This window comes from Gossypium raimondii, chromosome 5 (assembly GCF_025698545.1).
Source record: "Gossypium raimondii isolate GPD5lz chromosome 5, ASM2569854v1, whole genome shotgun sequence".
Classification (NCBI taxonomy): Eukaryota; Viridiplantae; Streptophyta; class Magnoliopsida; order Malvales; family Malvaceae; genus Gossypium; species Gossypium raimondii.
In genome coordinates, this window is record NC_068569.1 from 36348311 (window position 1) to 36365991 (window position 17681).

The 17681-nt window shown below is 31.6% G+C and overlaps 1 protein-coding gene across 2 annotated transcripts; it reads right to left on the minus strand.

The window, feature by feature from the left end:
• Window positions 1-13470: 13470 nt before the first annotated feature.
• Window positions 13471-16377, minus strand: LOC105765970 (F-box protein At1g70590). 2 transcript variants are annotated; one of them, XM_012585260.2, is made up of 5 exons: window positions 15709-16377; window positions 15485-15618; window positions 15029-15211; window positions 14050-14252; window positions 13471-13960 (listed from the first exon to the last, which is right to left on the minus strand). In XM_012585260.2, exons 1-4 carry the CDS (start codon window positions 16226-16228, stop codon window positions 14085-14087), a joined length of 1005 nt encoding a protein of 334 aa, XP_012440714.1. In that variant the 5' UTR covers window positions 16229-16377; the 3' UTR covers window positions 13471-13960; window positions 14050-14084. The 2 variants fall into 2 exon arrangements, with proteins under 2 accessions (XP_012440714.1, XP_052487580.1); XM_052631620.1 differs by having other exon boundaries at window positions 13471-14252.
• Between the last annotated feature and the right edge of the window lie 1304 nt (window positions 16378-17681).

Here is a 17681-nt window from a genome sequence, read left to right on the forward strand (position 1 = left end):
TAAACTGAACTTGAACAACAGCACATTAGCGGGGGTCTGTAGTCAATTCAAGATCAAACACCACAACTTGTCACCATATTGCCCAAAAATGAATGGTGCGGTGGAGGCAGCCAATAAGAACATCAAGAAGATCGTGGGGAAAATGACTGAGACTTATAAAGATTGGCATAAGAAGTTACCATTTTCCCTCTATTCTTATCGAACGTCTGTTAAGACCTCCACCGGGGCAACGCTTTTCTCATTGGTTTATGGAATGGAGGCGGTTTTGCCCATTGAAGTGGAGATTCCTTCTCTCTGAATTTTTTCAGAATTGAAGTTAGATAAAGCAAAATGGATCTAATCCCAATTTGATCAGCTGAACTTGATTGAAGAGAAGATGTTGAAAGCTAACCGTCATGGTCAGATGTAACAAAAACGAATGATGCGAGCTTATGACAAGAAGGTTCACCCTAGAGAATTCTATGAGGGGGACTTGGTATTGAAAAAGATCTTTCCCAAACAAAAGGACTTCAAACATTGCTAAATTTGGATTGAAGATTGAACATGTGATGGTCAAGTCTTCTCAAAAGGAAGAACGTTACATCTTGGGACATCAACAAAGTACTCTGGATCTCCTAAACACATATCAAGCTCAAAAGGGTCTTCGAGAAGTTAGTGTGGAGAAGCTCATGCTATGATATCTAGGGCACCTATTTTTATCTTACTCATTTTGTATTGTAGAAATGTTTTCTATTTTGATTAATTTATTCATTTCGATCTCTACTATCAATAACTTTCAATCTTTTCCATTATTATGATCCTTTCAAGCATTTATCATTGAAATAACGATTAATGGACAAATAATATTCAAGTAAAAGGATTTTTTGCATATTACTCTGAAAGGTTTTAAATAGTACAATGACTTGAAACAGGACCAATAGTCAAAACTAACCAAATCTAAGGGTTGGAAATATTTGGGAACGAATAGTTTGAATTGCGATTATTTCTTTGAATTTCCTGTCAAAGATACCAGATCTGAACAAGAAGGCATGACAATACATCAGTGATGGAACCTTGACAAACAACGAGCAATGTCAACCTAAACATTAAAAGGGGATCATTCTCGAAAAATGACATTCTGTATTCACGTAAATATCATTCATACACATCTAGTTAGGAGCATTTGATTCATTATGATCATTACATCCTAATCGTTTGGCCTAAATATAGGCCCATAAAATGGATTCTACAGGTCATGTTCCCTAGAGAACAGTGTAAAAGATTAGTGAAGCCACAAATTCTATACCCCTGAAGTTGCAATAGGGCCGATTGAAGTTATCATGGTGAGTCTTATCTCCCTGAAGTTGTAGTGGAGCAGATTAAAGCCACAAACCTTATCTCCCTAAAGTTGTAGTGGAACAAATTGAAGATAGCAAATCTTATCCCCCTGAAATTACAGTGAAGCAGATTGAAGCTACAAATCTTATCTCCCTGAAGTTGCAGTGGAGCAGATTGAAGATAGCAAATCTTATCTCTCTGAAGTTGCAGTAGAGCAGATTAAAGCTACAAACCTTATCCCCCCTGAAATTGCAGTGAAGCAGATTGAAGCTACAAATCTTATCTCCCTAAAGTTGTAGTAGAGTAGATTGAAGATAGTAAATCTTATCTCTCTGAAGTTGCAGTAGAGCATATTAAAGCTACAAACCTTATCTCCCTGAAATTGCAGTGGAGTAGATTGAAGTTACAAATCTTATCTCACTGAAGTTGCAGTGGAGCAAATGGAAACAACAAATCCAATACCTCTGAAGTTGCAGTAGGTCGGATTAAATCTACCATAGCAAGTCTTATCTCCCTAAAGTTGCAATGGAATAGACTAAAGCTACAAGATAACAAATCTTATCTCCCTGAAGTTGCAGTGGAGTAGATTAAAGCTACAAATCTTATCTCCCTGAAGTTGCAGTGGAGTAGATTGAAATTACAATTCCTATACCCCTGAAGTTGAAGTGGGTTGGAATGAGGCTACTTGAAGAAGAGAAACACCCAAAGAAGTTGAGATTCGGCAAGACTAGACAAAATTGACCTTTCTTAAAGTCTTTACTCCATTCCCGTTACATGACAATACGCAAAAAGATGCAGCTGTAATGGGCTAATTTTATCCTGCCCGACTAAAAACAAACCAAACCATATAAAAATAAAATAACAACAGTCCATCAGGCCCAAGACCAATTCCAAATGACCCAAATAATAAAAAAACCTAAAAGCAATCAAAATACAAAAATAAAAAAAACTTCAAAGGTGATTTTTTTGTGTTTATTTATTTTTTTGAAAGCAAAAAAAAAAAACAAATATATATATAAAACGAAGACGAATAGAAAAATAAAATATTGAAGCTTTTTTTTTTACCTTTTAAGGCTTTTGGCCTTTAAATCCGGGCTGTAGGAGTCGAAAGGTTGAAAAAGGGGTCTTTTGTGATTCTAGCCACCGTGAACGGCGAAGCCGTCGTCGACGACTGGTGGCCGTCGCGGCGGAAGTTTGTCGGCGCCAAGGCCGGAGTAGGGAAGGCTGAGAGAAAAAAAAAAGGTTGAAAGAGTTTTTCTTTTAAAACAGACAAAAGTGATTTTTTTAAAAATTTTTTTTACTTATATAGCCTAGTGAAATGGTGTCGTTTTGGGCTTAAGTTTCAGATGCCAAAACGACGTCGTTTTGGCTGACCCGATCCAACCTGTTTTAGATGCCAAAACGACATCGTTTTGGCCAACTCGATCCGACCTAAACCACTCGACCTAGGATCCACGTGTTTTTTTTAAAAGGGAGGATATTTGTGCCTTTGGTCCTTTTACTTTTTAAGATTTTTCAATATAGTCCTATTTCTTTTTTTCTTTTTAAATTTATCCCATTTAATTTTAATTTTTTTATTTTGGTCCTTTTAAATGATGTGCATAGGGGAGTTTGGGACATTTTCCTGCTCGGTCCTTGTCCCTTTTAGCGTGTTACATTTTAGTTCTTATTAGTCTATTTATTTTTTAAAATTTATGCCATTTATTTTTAATCTTTATTAAACTGTTTTCTTTTATATTTATCTACTTATTTATTTATTCTTTCTCATATGTTTAAAGAATTATTGTTTATATTCCTTTTATTTGTTTATATTGTCATCATTATTTTTTATTTTTTAGTATATTTCTCATATACTTAAATTTAATATTATTTATTTATTTATTCTTTTACTTTTTAAATACTTAAATTTAATATTATTTGTTTTGCCTATTTATTTATTATTCTTTTATTTTTTAAATATTTAAATTTGATATTACTTATACTTCCCTTTCATTTTATTTTTTATTTTTTATTTCAAAGTTACTTTATTATTTTGTTATTAATGCCATGAATTAATATTATTATTATTACAATTACATTATTATAATATTCCTTTTTTACTTATTATTTATCATTTTACCCACATAACCATTTTAAATTATTTTATTATCACTATATCATACATTAAGTTTAAGCATTCATCCGGTGTATATTATGTCCGAATAAGTTAAATGTATATCGTTTTAAGTGTTATGTTAGTTTTTGCACGGTGCATAAAAAAAGAAATTTTTTAATCAAAGCAATATTCATTATTTTTGGAATTAAAAAGAGTCGTGTTCCTAACTTACAAAATATGGCTTCTTTCTAAAACTGAGATAGTCGAATATCGACTTTAAAATAAATAAAAAATAATATTTTAGCGTTTATTCTCGTTTTCGAGGATTTAAGGCATTATGTCCTAACTTACGGGACATGATCCTTTCTTCTCCATTAACTTGAAATAAGCTCATTGTCGTGAAAATTAATTTAATTAAGTAATGTCTTAATAAGGGATCGTATTTTAAATTCTCTTCAAATTCTCAATTTTCGACACTAAAGACATCAAGTAATCAATTAGGTACCAATTTTGCGCATAACAAGGGTGCTAATCCTTCATCGTGCGCAACCGACTCCCGAACCCATTTTCTGGATTTTTGTAAACCGAAAAATATTGTTTTAGTAAATCAAACCTTTTATTAAAACGATCAAATTACGAGGTGATCCGATCACACCTCATAAAAAGGATTGGTGGCGACTCCATTTTCGTTTCTTCAAATAAACAGTCGATTCCAAAAAAAGGGTTTTGACAATTTTATTTAGAATATTTGTTGTGTTTTTATAAGAAAGTCTTAAGATTTTAGCCATATCTAGGTTTAAAGAGAGTAGAGGATTTGTTTTGAAGAATAATGGTGGTAAGGGGAGTAAATAAGGTTCGTGAAGAGCTACGTGAGGATATTATTGTAGCATTAGACAATTTAGAATTACATATTAATGGGGAAGTTAATAAACCCCTAACATGGAAAGTGCTCTTTGACAAGAATATGAAGTTGCTCTCTAAACTGTTGTAGTCTGTTTTCAATGATTGTTTGTGTAACATCCCTTACATGTTTTGATAATCGGTGCGAATAGAAATGTTGCCATACGAATAAGCACATATATGACTTATAATCCTCCAAGTAGTAAATCTTTAAAATAATTTAAGGAAATCATTGAATCAAATTTAGAACAATTTAGGGGCTTTAGAAACATTTTAAAATGATTTAAAATTGGTTTGGAGGGAATTGGTGGTGCTTGGGATCCAAAGTGAGCCTCGGGAAGTCAAAATGGGACAAAATAGTGTAATTGGCCCAACCTGGAGCGGAGGTATCGATACATCATGATGGAAGAAGTACTGACACCTCTCCGTGGTATTGTTCATTTTTGCTCATTGACTTGGATGTTTCGATACACCCAAGCTAGGTATCAAAACCTTGGACTCTTGGAGCCAAAATTGAGCCATTGCCTTTTTTTTTATATGCCTAAAAGTAAGGTACTGAAACCTTGAAGCGGTGGACCAAAAATTCAAGTTGGAAACACCTTAAAACCATCCCAAAACTCTTCGTAACAAGTTAATCAAAAGCATACTCAAAGATCACTTGAAAACATGCAAATTCTACCTCAAAACAAACACTAACTTAACTCATATCTGCATACCATTAATGCAACTCTTGAAACATGTTAGGACCTAATTAACACCTTCAAAATATGTAAAATTTTCATTCAATTCCTAGCTCACATCAACAAATCAAATTTTGATATATCTAATACTTGATGATATATAAAAGTAGAATATATACAAATGATTGACACCCTAAGTACATGCCACAAATTACATATATGCTAATTTCATACTTTCAAAAGACTTGTTGATAGTGTGATGATTCGATGATTGAGCTTAGCTTTACGAATCCAAAATGAAATATACACGAAAAGATAATGGCGCATAAAAATAATTGCTTAGATGGAAATCATTATGTTTACCTTACCCTGAGGTGAGAAAATCAAGTACATAACTCAACATTTAAAACATAACGAGGAAAAGTGATAACATAACAAAGTTAAGATATAGTGAATAAATCTGAGCATAAGGGAATTTATGTCATGTTAACATCATATTCAACCAAGTCATAGCTTTTTCATATTAACATCATGCCACCAAGTACATAATCATAACTTATAATCAATTCAAAACGATAATAAATTTGTGATAACCTCAATTTCCACTAGTTCAAAATTTCAACATACATAAAATAAGTTTTCATTCTTATTGACATTAAACATTCAGAATTGTAGATTTTAGCCCATTGTAACTTTAGCAAAATAAGGCTAAGACACACAAGAATCTACCAATCACACTAGATAAATATCGCACTATAAGTGCATTCCAACCAGACACATCAAGAGCATTGCACTAGACATGCATTCAACCATAACACACTAGAGATCTCATAAGAGAATGAGTCTAATGGTCCATACAAGAGTGCCCACCTATGGAAACAAAAACAATGCTCCAACTCCACACAAAACCTATACAAAAGTGCGCAACAAACCCTAATTGGCTTGTCAACTGTATCTTAACTTTTCTACCAAGTTTACAGAGACCGATTATGAAGATTAAAGGTTTATAACCAATTACCAATAGAGTAGAGAATTTTATAATTTTTCTCACTTAGCCACACAAGCCCTAGATGATTGGGTGGTGAAGATGATAAAAAAATTGACTTAAATACGATTTTATAGAGTAAATTTTAAAAAAAAATAATAAAAGAAAATGGTTGAGATTTAAAGAAATTTGTAACGCCCTAAACCCGTCTCCGTCGTCGGATGAGGGTCACGAGTATTACAATAAAATTTTAAACAATTAACATTTCATGGAAACAATCATTCAAATATATTTATAAATAAACAAATCACATTTGAATTATAATAAACATGCATTTACGGGCCTCTAAAAATAATTTGGAAACATTCTGGCGTCAATTCGAAACAAAACAAAAAAGTTAGGAAAAAGTTGAAAATTTTGAATTTAAGGGACACATGACCGTGTAGCCAGGCCGTGTGTCACAGTCCAGACCGTGTGGACATTCGAAGTCCAGACACACGGCTGTGTTCTAGCCCGTGTATGCATTCGATGTTGGGTCACACGACTGTGTTGCAGGCAGTGTGCCAGACCGTGTTCGAAATTGTTTTGGAACACACGACCGTGTAGCAGGCCGTGTGCCAGACCGTATGTACCCTATACATGAAAACATTAAGACACACGACCGTGTGGGTAGACCATGTGTGACACTCGATCGTGTGACAACTTATGTCCCAGGCCATGTGTACCAAATTTTGCTTAAAAAACAAGGTAAACTTTACACCTAACTTGGCCACCAATCCAAGCCTAAAACCATATTAAAACCATGACCAAAAATACTCTCAAACAAGTCAAAACATACCAATTACCTACAATTCATGAGCCTAACCAATGTGCCTTCATTAACACCACATTTAAATCATTAAATACAAGCCAGCATTTCATCCATCCTTCACCTAAACAATATGCCATTCAAAGGTACCTCAATCAGAGACTAATTATTTCATAATCATGTTAAAGAGCATATGGCAATAATCACTTTCTCATCCTCAATTAACATTCACCAAAATGACCAAATATAAACAATCTCACCAAGTTGCCATTTCACAAAACATTTACCAATTCACATCAACAATTATACACATCCAAAAGAGTCAAGCTTATTAACATACTTATTTCATTCATAACTATATACAAACATTTGATTCAAGACATAACATAATTTTAAAGTTTATATGACTTTCAATATAATTAACTTATACTAGATTCAACCATAAACCAGAAGACTATTACTCAAAATATCATTATCCTAGGTACATGCCATGACACAAAAAGAAATATGTCACCAATGTTGAGTTTGGGATTTGTCGTGGATGCTGAGTCGTTGAATAAAAGTAAGTAGCTAACTTGCATTCAAGGAAGGGTTCAAACATTAAGCAAACTCATTCCTTCAAAGAATCACACTTACACCTAGTGACCTAAATTTACATTCCATAATGTATAAGTTTATCTCCATGGAATTTACCATACTACTCAATAATTCATTTAATACCTCTTTCATGATATCTTTCACATGTCTTTTCCACTAGATTTATTGTACCTTGTCGATATAAGTCATTTAATGAATGGCACTTGGTGCCTAACGGTTAAACCATAACCAAGTTTTGCACCCCGCTAGTTGGATAAACCGACAGATATAATGATGTGCCCAACACTAGTCAGATAAACTGACGAAAGTTGCGTCTAGCGCTAGTCGGATAAACCAAAAAATATAATGGTGTGCCTAACACTAGTTAGATAAATGGGCACACGTCAAAAAAATTGACGAAAGTTGCGCCTAGCACTAGTCAGATAAACCGACAAATATAATGGTGTGTCCATCACTAGTTAGGTAAACTGACGAAAGTTGCGCCCAGCGCTAGTCGGATGAATTGACAATGGTTTGCGTATAAAAGTCCTGCACTTCCAACACAAGATCAGATAATATCTATTCCATCATATCATAACTAAACTTCTCAAGTTTACCAACATTACTCATCATCAACTTATTCAATTCAATATACAACCCATAATTATACACATAAATCATTTATCCATAACCAACCATTTAAAACTATTTACTCAATCATTCAATTATTCCAATTCACTCTTCATCATACTTACATAGTCTATTTCATATAGAATTATCACAAATATATATATATATATATATTACAAAGTTTGTAAGTAATGCAAATTAAATAGTTCAAGTCAAAGAGATACGAACTTACTTAAATAAAATGACATAATAATGAGGCCGACGTCTATTCTGCCAACTTCGCCTTTCCACGGTTCGAGTCCGTTTGAATTTTCTCTTGATCAAATTGAACTTCTATTAGTTAACTCGACTAAACACTTAAATTGGTCAAACTTAAGCTAATAAATTCTTTCATCACATATTTACAAAATTCCTCAATCATTTACCCCTTTATGCAATTTAATCCTTAATTTTCGCAGCTCATAATTTATCCACATTTAGACAAAAATCTTAAACAATCGAATTTCATATGACCATTCTACTGTCCACATCTAACATAATTTCATATCAATTACCATGCAAATTTATTATTTCCACAATTTGATCATTAACATCAAAATCATTAAAACCCATTTTACAAACTAATTATATTTAACTATCCAGCTTTGTAATCTACTATTTAATTCTAAACTTTTATATTGATTTCACTCTTAGCCTAATTTAACTCTCTATTTCTTATTTTTACCTTAAATTTTGAAATTTTCACAATTTAATTCCTATTGTACAAAATCAACCATTGACTTTACAATTTAGTCATTTATCAATTCTAAACTTAAAACCCATCAAAATCACACCTCAAACTCTAATTTCAACAATGGTAATATCATAAATATTTAACAGTACTAAAAATTGTAACATAGTTCAACTAAATCGAGCTACGGGGATCCCAAAAATATAAAAATTACAAGGAACGAGTAAAAATAGTATTTCTTCTTCATTCCCAATTTCGGCATGCAAACAATGAAGATGATAAGTTTCTTTTCTCTTTCTCCCCACTTTGTTATTTGTCTTCATTTTGTTTTATTTTATTTTATAACTTTTTTAACTTAAGTTCTATAATATAAAACACATATAATACTAAACCATGACCGGCCATCATTATAACCATTTATATAATGATCTATTTATTTAAAAGCCCTTAATCATGTTTCACCTTATAAACTAATATCTATTCATACTTTTATTACTTATGCAATTTACTCTTTATACCTAAATAAAACACTAATTTGATGGAATTACTTAACTGAAATTTAATTGTTCCTAATAAAACTTTGTAAATATTTATAAAAATATTTACAAGTCCCGCTTCTGAAACGAGTTCTCGATAACTTTAGAACCAATACACTTGCACATTGTCTAACTTTCTAATTAATCAAAACTATTAGACCAAGCTTCAGTTTAATACTGTAATACCCTTGTAAATATTAATAAATAATTTTTTTACTGATTCTATCATCGAAAAACAAAATTTTAAAATTACCGTTTGTGATATCATTGACTTTCGAGAAGATACAAAATTAAAACAAGAAAGGAGGAAGAAACAAGAGCTTTCTATTGTTTCCTTAGTACGGTCGGCCAAATGAAGGGAAAGTGGGCGTTTGTTCCCCTTTCCAATATTTTTGACATTTAAAATAACAAAAATTTGGTCAAAAAAGTCAACTAATTTTTAAATGTGTGGCCAAAATTCATTTTCAATATCAAATTTGGCTTTAATGGTTAAAGTTTCATCTCATCATTAATATTCTATCATAAGTACATGCAAAATGCTCTAACAACAAAATATACTTTAAATAACTATGAACAAATTTATAAGAAAAGTACCATATGGTAAATCAAAATTTTGAGGCGTTACAATTATTTTAAATGTGTTTGATAATTATTTTAATTTTTACATAATATAAATTTTTAACCAAAAGAAGTGTTGAATAAGTAGCTACTTATCCTAGAAAATATTAAGTTGATTTTATTTTATTAAAAATAAAAATAAATTATTTATTTAAAAAATGAGATATTTAAATCACCGTAATTATCTTTTATCTAAAACTATCTAAAATAATATAAAACATTATATTAATAAGGTTAAAATAAATAATAAATAATCTTTTTAAAATCAATATTTATTTTTATCAAATAACATAATTATATTCGACACTTATATTTACTAATTTACCAAACAAATTTCTAATATAAATTCAACACTTAAAAGTTTTAGCAATAAAATTAAACACTTAATTGTTCAATACTTAAATTTTAGTTTATCAAACACACCCTAAATAAATAAAATTTAAAATAATTTTATTAAATATTTCATTTTGAATTTAAATGACATATTTAAAAGACAGATCACACGTTGATATATACACTAATTTAGGGTTAAAATATTTGAGAGATCCTTGCATTATAGAGATTGAATCAAATTAGTCCCTATTAAAAAGAATCAAATAAGTTTAAATTGTAAAAGAGTTAATATTTATTGTAGAAAATGACTAGAAATTATTTTTTCAATTGCAGTTCAATTCTAACAAAAATTTATTTATATAACCATAAAAACTTTAAAATATTAATTCTATTAAACGAGAAAAATTAACTTAATTCTAATTTGATTTGATTTGATTTGATTTGATTTGATTCTTTTCAATAATATAAAACTGATTTGATCCTTATAACAATAGAGAGATTATCGACCTAATCTAAAATCAAATTTTTATTTTATTTTTATTTGCTAAATGATGAATTTGAAGAATGTGTGTTTAACGGCAGCTCTAATATCCAACTTGCATGGAAAAATAAGTTATTTTATTTTTCTTATTTTTATTTAAAGTAACATAGTTAAGTGATTAATTTGAATAGTGAAGAGTTAACTTATTTAAAAATGTATAATTAATTTAATTTTTATAAAATGTATTAATATTATTAGGTTTCCAAACAAATTTTGTAAATCAATAATTATTAAATTTTATTAAAAAAATAACCCAGCCTACTAATCTATTACAATATATTGAAAAATGGTTTTATATTGACACGTGGCTTAGTATATTTATTTACTTCTTTTCAATGTTTGACTGGAAAATGAAGAGAAAGGGAATTGGAGTATTAAAATTTATTATTATGAATGTATAAATATATACTTTGAAATTTTCATATATGATACATTTAAAATTATCCTTTGTATTATGATATATTAATTTGTATAATATAATATCATGATTTAATTTTTAAAAATATTTTTTGTGTTATATAATTATGTTGTGTCTTTATTATGATGATTTAATTTTAAATGTTGTGCATATTTTTGTTTTTAAAATGATTTAAATAATTAAAGTTTGTTTATAGTTTACTCATAAGTCAATTTAATACTATATCCAATTCAATCGAAATTCTTTTAATTTCATTATTTAAATCGTGCATCTAAGACCATGAATAGTATCTTAATTTTGTATATTATTAGCATTCAGAAGTAGAAATTAAATAAATTGTTATCCAAAACTTTTAACTTAAAATTACAATTTACTATTACTTTATAAAAAATATATCAATTAAAATAAAAGTTCAAGACTAAGCAAAGTTTTTAGAACTAAATTGATGATTGAATCAGTCAAGGCAACAGTTTGACCAGTTTATTTGGTTCAATTTAATAAATAGTTAAAGATTCATAATAAAAAAAGGTTTAAGGGTGTAAAAAACCCTCAAATTTTTTCAAAAAAAAAAAAAAAAAGCCCTTGTTTCTTTTTTTATTGCGCTCAATTGCTGCCAAAATGTATTAAAAATGTCATTTGACCGTTAATTTTAATAGTTAACCATTAAAGTTAACTGCCCCTAATTTTTTTCAGTTAAATCCACCACATGTCACAACCTAAAAATTATTAAATTTTAATAAAAATATTTAAATTTTATTAAAATTAGAAAAATTTATAAAATCGTAAAACTTATAAAAATTATCGTACCGAAAGAAACATTTTATAATTTTTCTATAACTTTTTTATTTTAACTTTTTTATCATTTTCACCACATGTCACTTTGTGTTGCGACACGTGATGACCTTAACTAAAAAAAACTAGAAGTTGTTAATTTAACAGTCAATGATTAAAGTTAATTGTTAAAAGGCTTTTTGAGACATTTTATAATTTTTTATGATTTTATAAATATTACCATTTTTATAATTTTTTATAATTTTAATAATTTTAAATATATTTTTACATTTTATTAAAATTTAATAGTTTTATAACTTTTATTGATTTTTATTTTTGTATGTTTTGCCACATGTCGCATCGTAGTTATGACATAGTACAGCCTTTAACTGAAAAAATTAGGTGGTCTAAGAGCCTTTTGATATATTTGAATTGTTCAATTACTTAATTGAGTGTCAAAAAATAAAACAAACTTAATTGCTTTTTTTAATTGAAGACTTTTTTTATTTATGTATTTTGAAAATTCAAGTATTCAATTGAATGTAAAAACAAAAGCAAAGACATTTGTTAATTTTGAAAAATTTGAAAGCTTTTACACCCTTAAATCAAAAATAAAAATATCTGAATTAACTTAATTCAATCAATTTGTATCGATTCTCAAATCAATTGACTTAAGACTTTGAATCAATACCCCAATTAATTCCTAATCAACCATTCAATCCAATCAACAACCATTCCTTATCCTGATCCATCCAATCCAATCAACATCAATAAGCGTAACCAGGGCTTCGGTGCTAGTAACAATAAAAACTTCAAACTTCATTTAAATATCTTTTCCACTATTCGTAATATCTTGTATTGTACTCCTAACTTTTAATTTACAATTAAATCAATTAAAAATTATATTTTTCTCATATCTAAACAAATTTATTAAGATAAAAGAACATTTTTATTTCATGAAATAAGAATTCATATAGATACATATAAAATGATAAAAGCTTTATTTAGAAAAAGTATAGAGGTTTATTGAAATAAAATGATAATCATACGTGAATTGATATATGCCGAAATACCTGAACTCGACGAGTCATCTGATAGGATAGGTTTTTTTTTTTTTTAAATGAGTTCCTGGATGAGCTTAAATTTCAAAGACTTGAGTCAAATCGGTGCCAAATTTACAAACAAACAAACAAACAAAAAAAACACTCTGCTCCAATGTACTTAACAAAATACCCTTCGTATCTAATATTAGTTTAAAACATATGATAAAAAATTTATATTAATATTTGCTCTTACATAATTAAACCTAGAAAACAATTAATAATATCATCAAAAGTAATAAAATGAATAAAAATTATTATGCTATTTTGATAAGAAACAGTCGGATTAGATTCGGGTCAAATATACTAATATTTAATTTTGGATCGGGTTCGGATGATACATCGGGTCAGAGTTGGGGTTGGACGGGCAAAAAAATGCCGCGTTGCCATCTCTCTATGTGGAATTGTCAATCCATGCGTGAGAAGAAAGAATGTTAAAACTCGTAACACGTTTTCCCATTGCTCATTCAAATATACAACCAAGCACTTGAAACCTCAGAAGCCAATTTCTTTTATCTTCAGTCTCTACCCCCATTAAGGAAAAACAGAACAGCAAAACATAAAGAAATACAAACAGTTGAAACAGATAACCTGATGAACTATAAGATACGGTTGAGGCAATAACTTAATGGTTGTGACCTATATTGTACCGACTTGACTTTTTTTTCTTAAGAACCCGTGTTCTACAATTATGTCTATCACAAGTGTGCGGATATAACCATACCTAAGATAAAAACCTTAGAAAAAGCTGATCACATCTGTATTTGATATCTAACAATCACACCTGAGTTTTGAGTAACATAGGCTGTGACCTAACGTAGCTGCACCTTCCTAAAAGTAGTAGGTTTAGAGGAACTTCACTTCCTCGCGGCAAAAAGAAATAAGATAAATCATATAGGATGTTGAGACAGGATTAAAGACGCTGGAAGCAAAAGGAAAACAGTTAGGGCATCTATATACTTAGAGCTGTCATCAAGCATAAAGACAATCAAAAGGGAATGAGGCAATTACAGGAGTATACGACAAAGTAAGTATTCTTGATATACTTAGCGAGATGAAGGCAAAGCACGCCAATTGTCGGCAAGAAGGAGCGCCCGTTCACGAGAAGTTGCTGAGAGTTGCTGAAGGATGACATTTTTTACATGAGTTGCAGCTGTTTCACCAGAACGTGTGGCAAGTTCAAGGTACACTACAGCTTTCATCATTTCCCCTTCCTGTCCAAATATTATCATCAAAATCAGCATTAGCTTAGATTGCATAACAACAGATATCATTGGAATATGAGTCATATCCCCACATTCATGTGTCAGACACGAATACTTCAATAGAAATGATCAGATGGCCAGATGTGAAAAATTAATATTCACCATGAAGCAAGCTTGCATGCATTTGTCTTCTCTTAACCAACTACAAAATCCCATTTTTTTTATTCATGCATATTTCTCCATTTTACTTAAAAATGTTTGGAGCATAAATTCATAGTTATTTGCTATTACTTAGACTTGAATGTACAACATTATTAGCGAGCATTGATGCCTAAGAGAAGAGAAATAATGACCAGACAAAAAACAGACTCAGATCACGAGGCAAGCTTGCATACATTTATCTTTCTCTTAACCAACTACAAGACACCCCACTGTTTTCATGCATTCATATTTCTGCATTCTATCTCAACGAGTCTTGAGCAGAAGTTCATAGTTGTTGCTATATTACTTGGACTCAAGTGTGAGTGTTAGATATAAGTACGTATTCAACATGGATGTATTAAAGTTTTTTTCCGATATAAGTACGTATTCAACATGGATGTATTAAAGTTTTTTTCCAAGTTTCCACGCATTTGTAGGTCATAACCATATACTGTTTGATATAGGTATTTCAAGAAAAATGAGTCCTTTTAGAAGTCATTTGTTTCTAGAGAATCCTAGGTGCATCAGAACATGATTCTATTATTGTATATACTTAGAAACTAAGAACTAAGAATGTGACGTACAGAAAATAAAGCAAGTCCATGTTCAAATTGAGCTTTGCTATGACCACGATCAGCTGCCCTCCTCATCCATTTCCTTGCTTGTCGACGACTTTGCGACAAACCTACCCCAGATGAATAACAAAGTGAAGCATTGTACATTGCACGAACATATCCACCTTCAGCAGCTTTTAGATACCATTTTGCCTGATAATCAATAAGCAACAGAGCACATCTTAATCACCCAAAAATTTGGGTCTAAAACCCTCACCATCTGGTAACCACATTGGGCCTCAAGGTCAGACCAGAACAGGAAAAGTTCTCCTGACACCTATTTTCTCCATTCATAATACTCGAAATGGGGAAGCTTATAAGGGCACCGAGCTCCTTACTACTTGGCCAGGAATCACCTAAATCTTCTTAAATAGAAAGGTTCACTTTATGAATAAAATTAAAATGGGTAAGCAAAGAAGTTCTTACTGCTTCGTAAAGATTTCGATGAACTCCAAGACCTTGATGCAAGCAAAGCGCCAACTGGTACTGAGCTCGTGTATAGCCCCCAATTGAAGCTTGATGCAACCATTTTACAGCTTCCTTATGATTTTGAGGTTGAGCTGAAAAGGTCAATTTTTGTAAGATAATATGAAACTGAATAAGGAGCTAAGATTTGAGGGAAAATGTTTAGTAATTTTGGCGAAAAATACCGTGCAAGTATGAAATTCCGAGATTACACTGGCCGGCAGGGTCGCCAAGGGCGGCGGCTTTCTGGTAAAGAGCAATTGCTTCTTCTTTTAGACCCCTTTCCCAGTAGACAAGCCCCGCATCGACCATAGCAAGCGTAGATCCACGCGCAGCGCCTTTCAAGAAAGAGTCGAGAGCTTTATCCAAATTACGCCGAACACCGCCACGGCCGTGCTTGAATCGCTTCCCGTAACGCAGCAGCATCATCGCTTCCCTCAACGGCCGGAGCGCGTCCCTCCATGACCGGCAAACCAGCGAAGCCGCTAGAAGGTTCGGAAAATTAAACGACGCCGCGATTTTCGTCAAGATGTCGAAAGGGAGAGCCGAGAAATCAGGGCCGTCGGTCGGCGATAATGAAGGTTTTGAACCGATCTTGGAACGCCTCGATAATATGATATTTTCTTCATTGTCGTTGGGTTTCGACAAGGGAAAAGCAGTGAAGCGGACGCCGTCGGATCGATCCGGCCATGTTTTTTGCTTCATGTCGCGGCCGTCGATTTCTAGGTGCCGATCTCACACTGAAAGCGTCATTCGCCGCATTTATTTATTTGTTGGTTACTTAAAAGTAAAATCATAAATGAAAAAATGGGTAGCAAATGCTTATGGAACAACTCGAGACGTGGCACTTCTTAACCGACGTTTAGATATTTCCGTTACAACTCCTCATATATAGGCTTTCCATTTTCGTAACGCCTCGTAGTTAAATTTTAAGTACATGCAATTTTTAGAAAATGATTTAGAGTTTTGAATTTTTTTTATAGGGCATAGTACCAAAAAAAAGGTCTATTTCTGAAATTATTTATAGAAATACTAAAACGTGTTGATGTGGACGTGTTTTTAAGGGGTAACGCATAAAAGTACATTGATAAGGACGTATTTTTCCTTGTGTCAGGCAAAAGCGTGTTGACATAGACGCACTTTTCCCCGTGTTTTCCCCTAACGATCGTTTAAAAATTTGATCATTGGTCCCAACGGTAAGGAAAAAAAATATATCCCCACCCATTTTTTTCACACCAATTTCTTCCAAATTATAATTCTTCCAAATTTCTCTCTAAATTTCTCAAAAAAGCTTCCAAAGCTCTATAAATTTTTAATTTTTGTCTGTAGTATTAATTTTTATAATTTCTAAGAAATTTGATAATGTTAGCAATGACCCGACAATTAATTCGTCTCGATGATAAACATATCTCCGTCGACCAAATGAAAATGGTAAGGGTTAATTTTATTTTTAATATTTTTATTTTATTTTTGTAATTTAATTAATATTTGTTTATAATTTTTTATAACAGTTGGTAAATCGAGTGTTACAATGTTTTATTCGTAATATACCTGGTCCTCCATCACCGTTGATTGAAAATTACTTGAGGGAAGCGGGTTTTTGGCACGTGGCCAATATAGGCTAGGGGTGCAAGTTGGACCCAAAACTCATCAGCGCGTTTGTGGAGAGGTGGAGACCCAAGACACACTCTCCATCTTTCATGTGGGGAATACCATCACTTTGGAGGACGTTCAGTTACAGTTAGGGTTACCTATGGATGGGTCCGTACTCACCGGGTCTGCTCAATCTGCTGATTGGGGAGTCATATGTTACGATCTTATGGGTGCGATTTCAGATATTATTTACGGAGGTAGGATCGATATGGGTTGGTTATGAGAGACATTCCTGATGCTGGGGGATGATTAAATTGAAGTACAAAGAGTACGATATGCTCGGATGTACATCCTTCAAATCCTCGGAGGTTATCTGATGTCGGACAAGTTATGAAACCTCGTACATCTGAGGTGGTTGCTGAAACTCATCGATTTTAGAGTAGTTGGCAAACTCAGTTGGGGTTTGTCATTTTGTCGACATTGTACCGAAAGATGTGTCGGGCGACGCAACCAAATAAAACCAAAATCAGAGGTAACCTCTCACTACTACAATCATGGGCTAGGT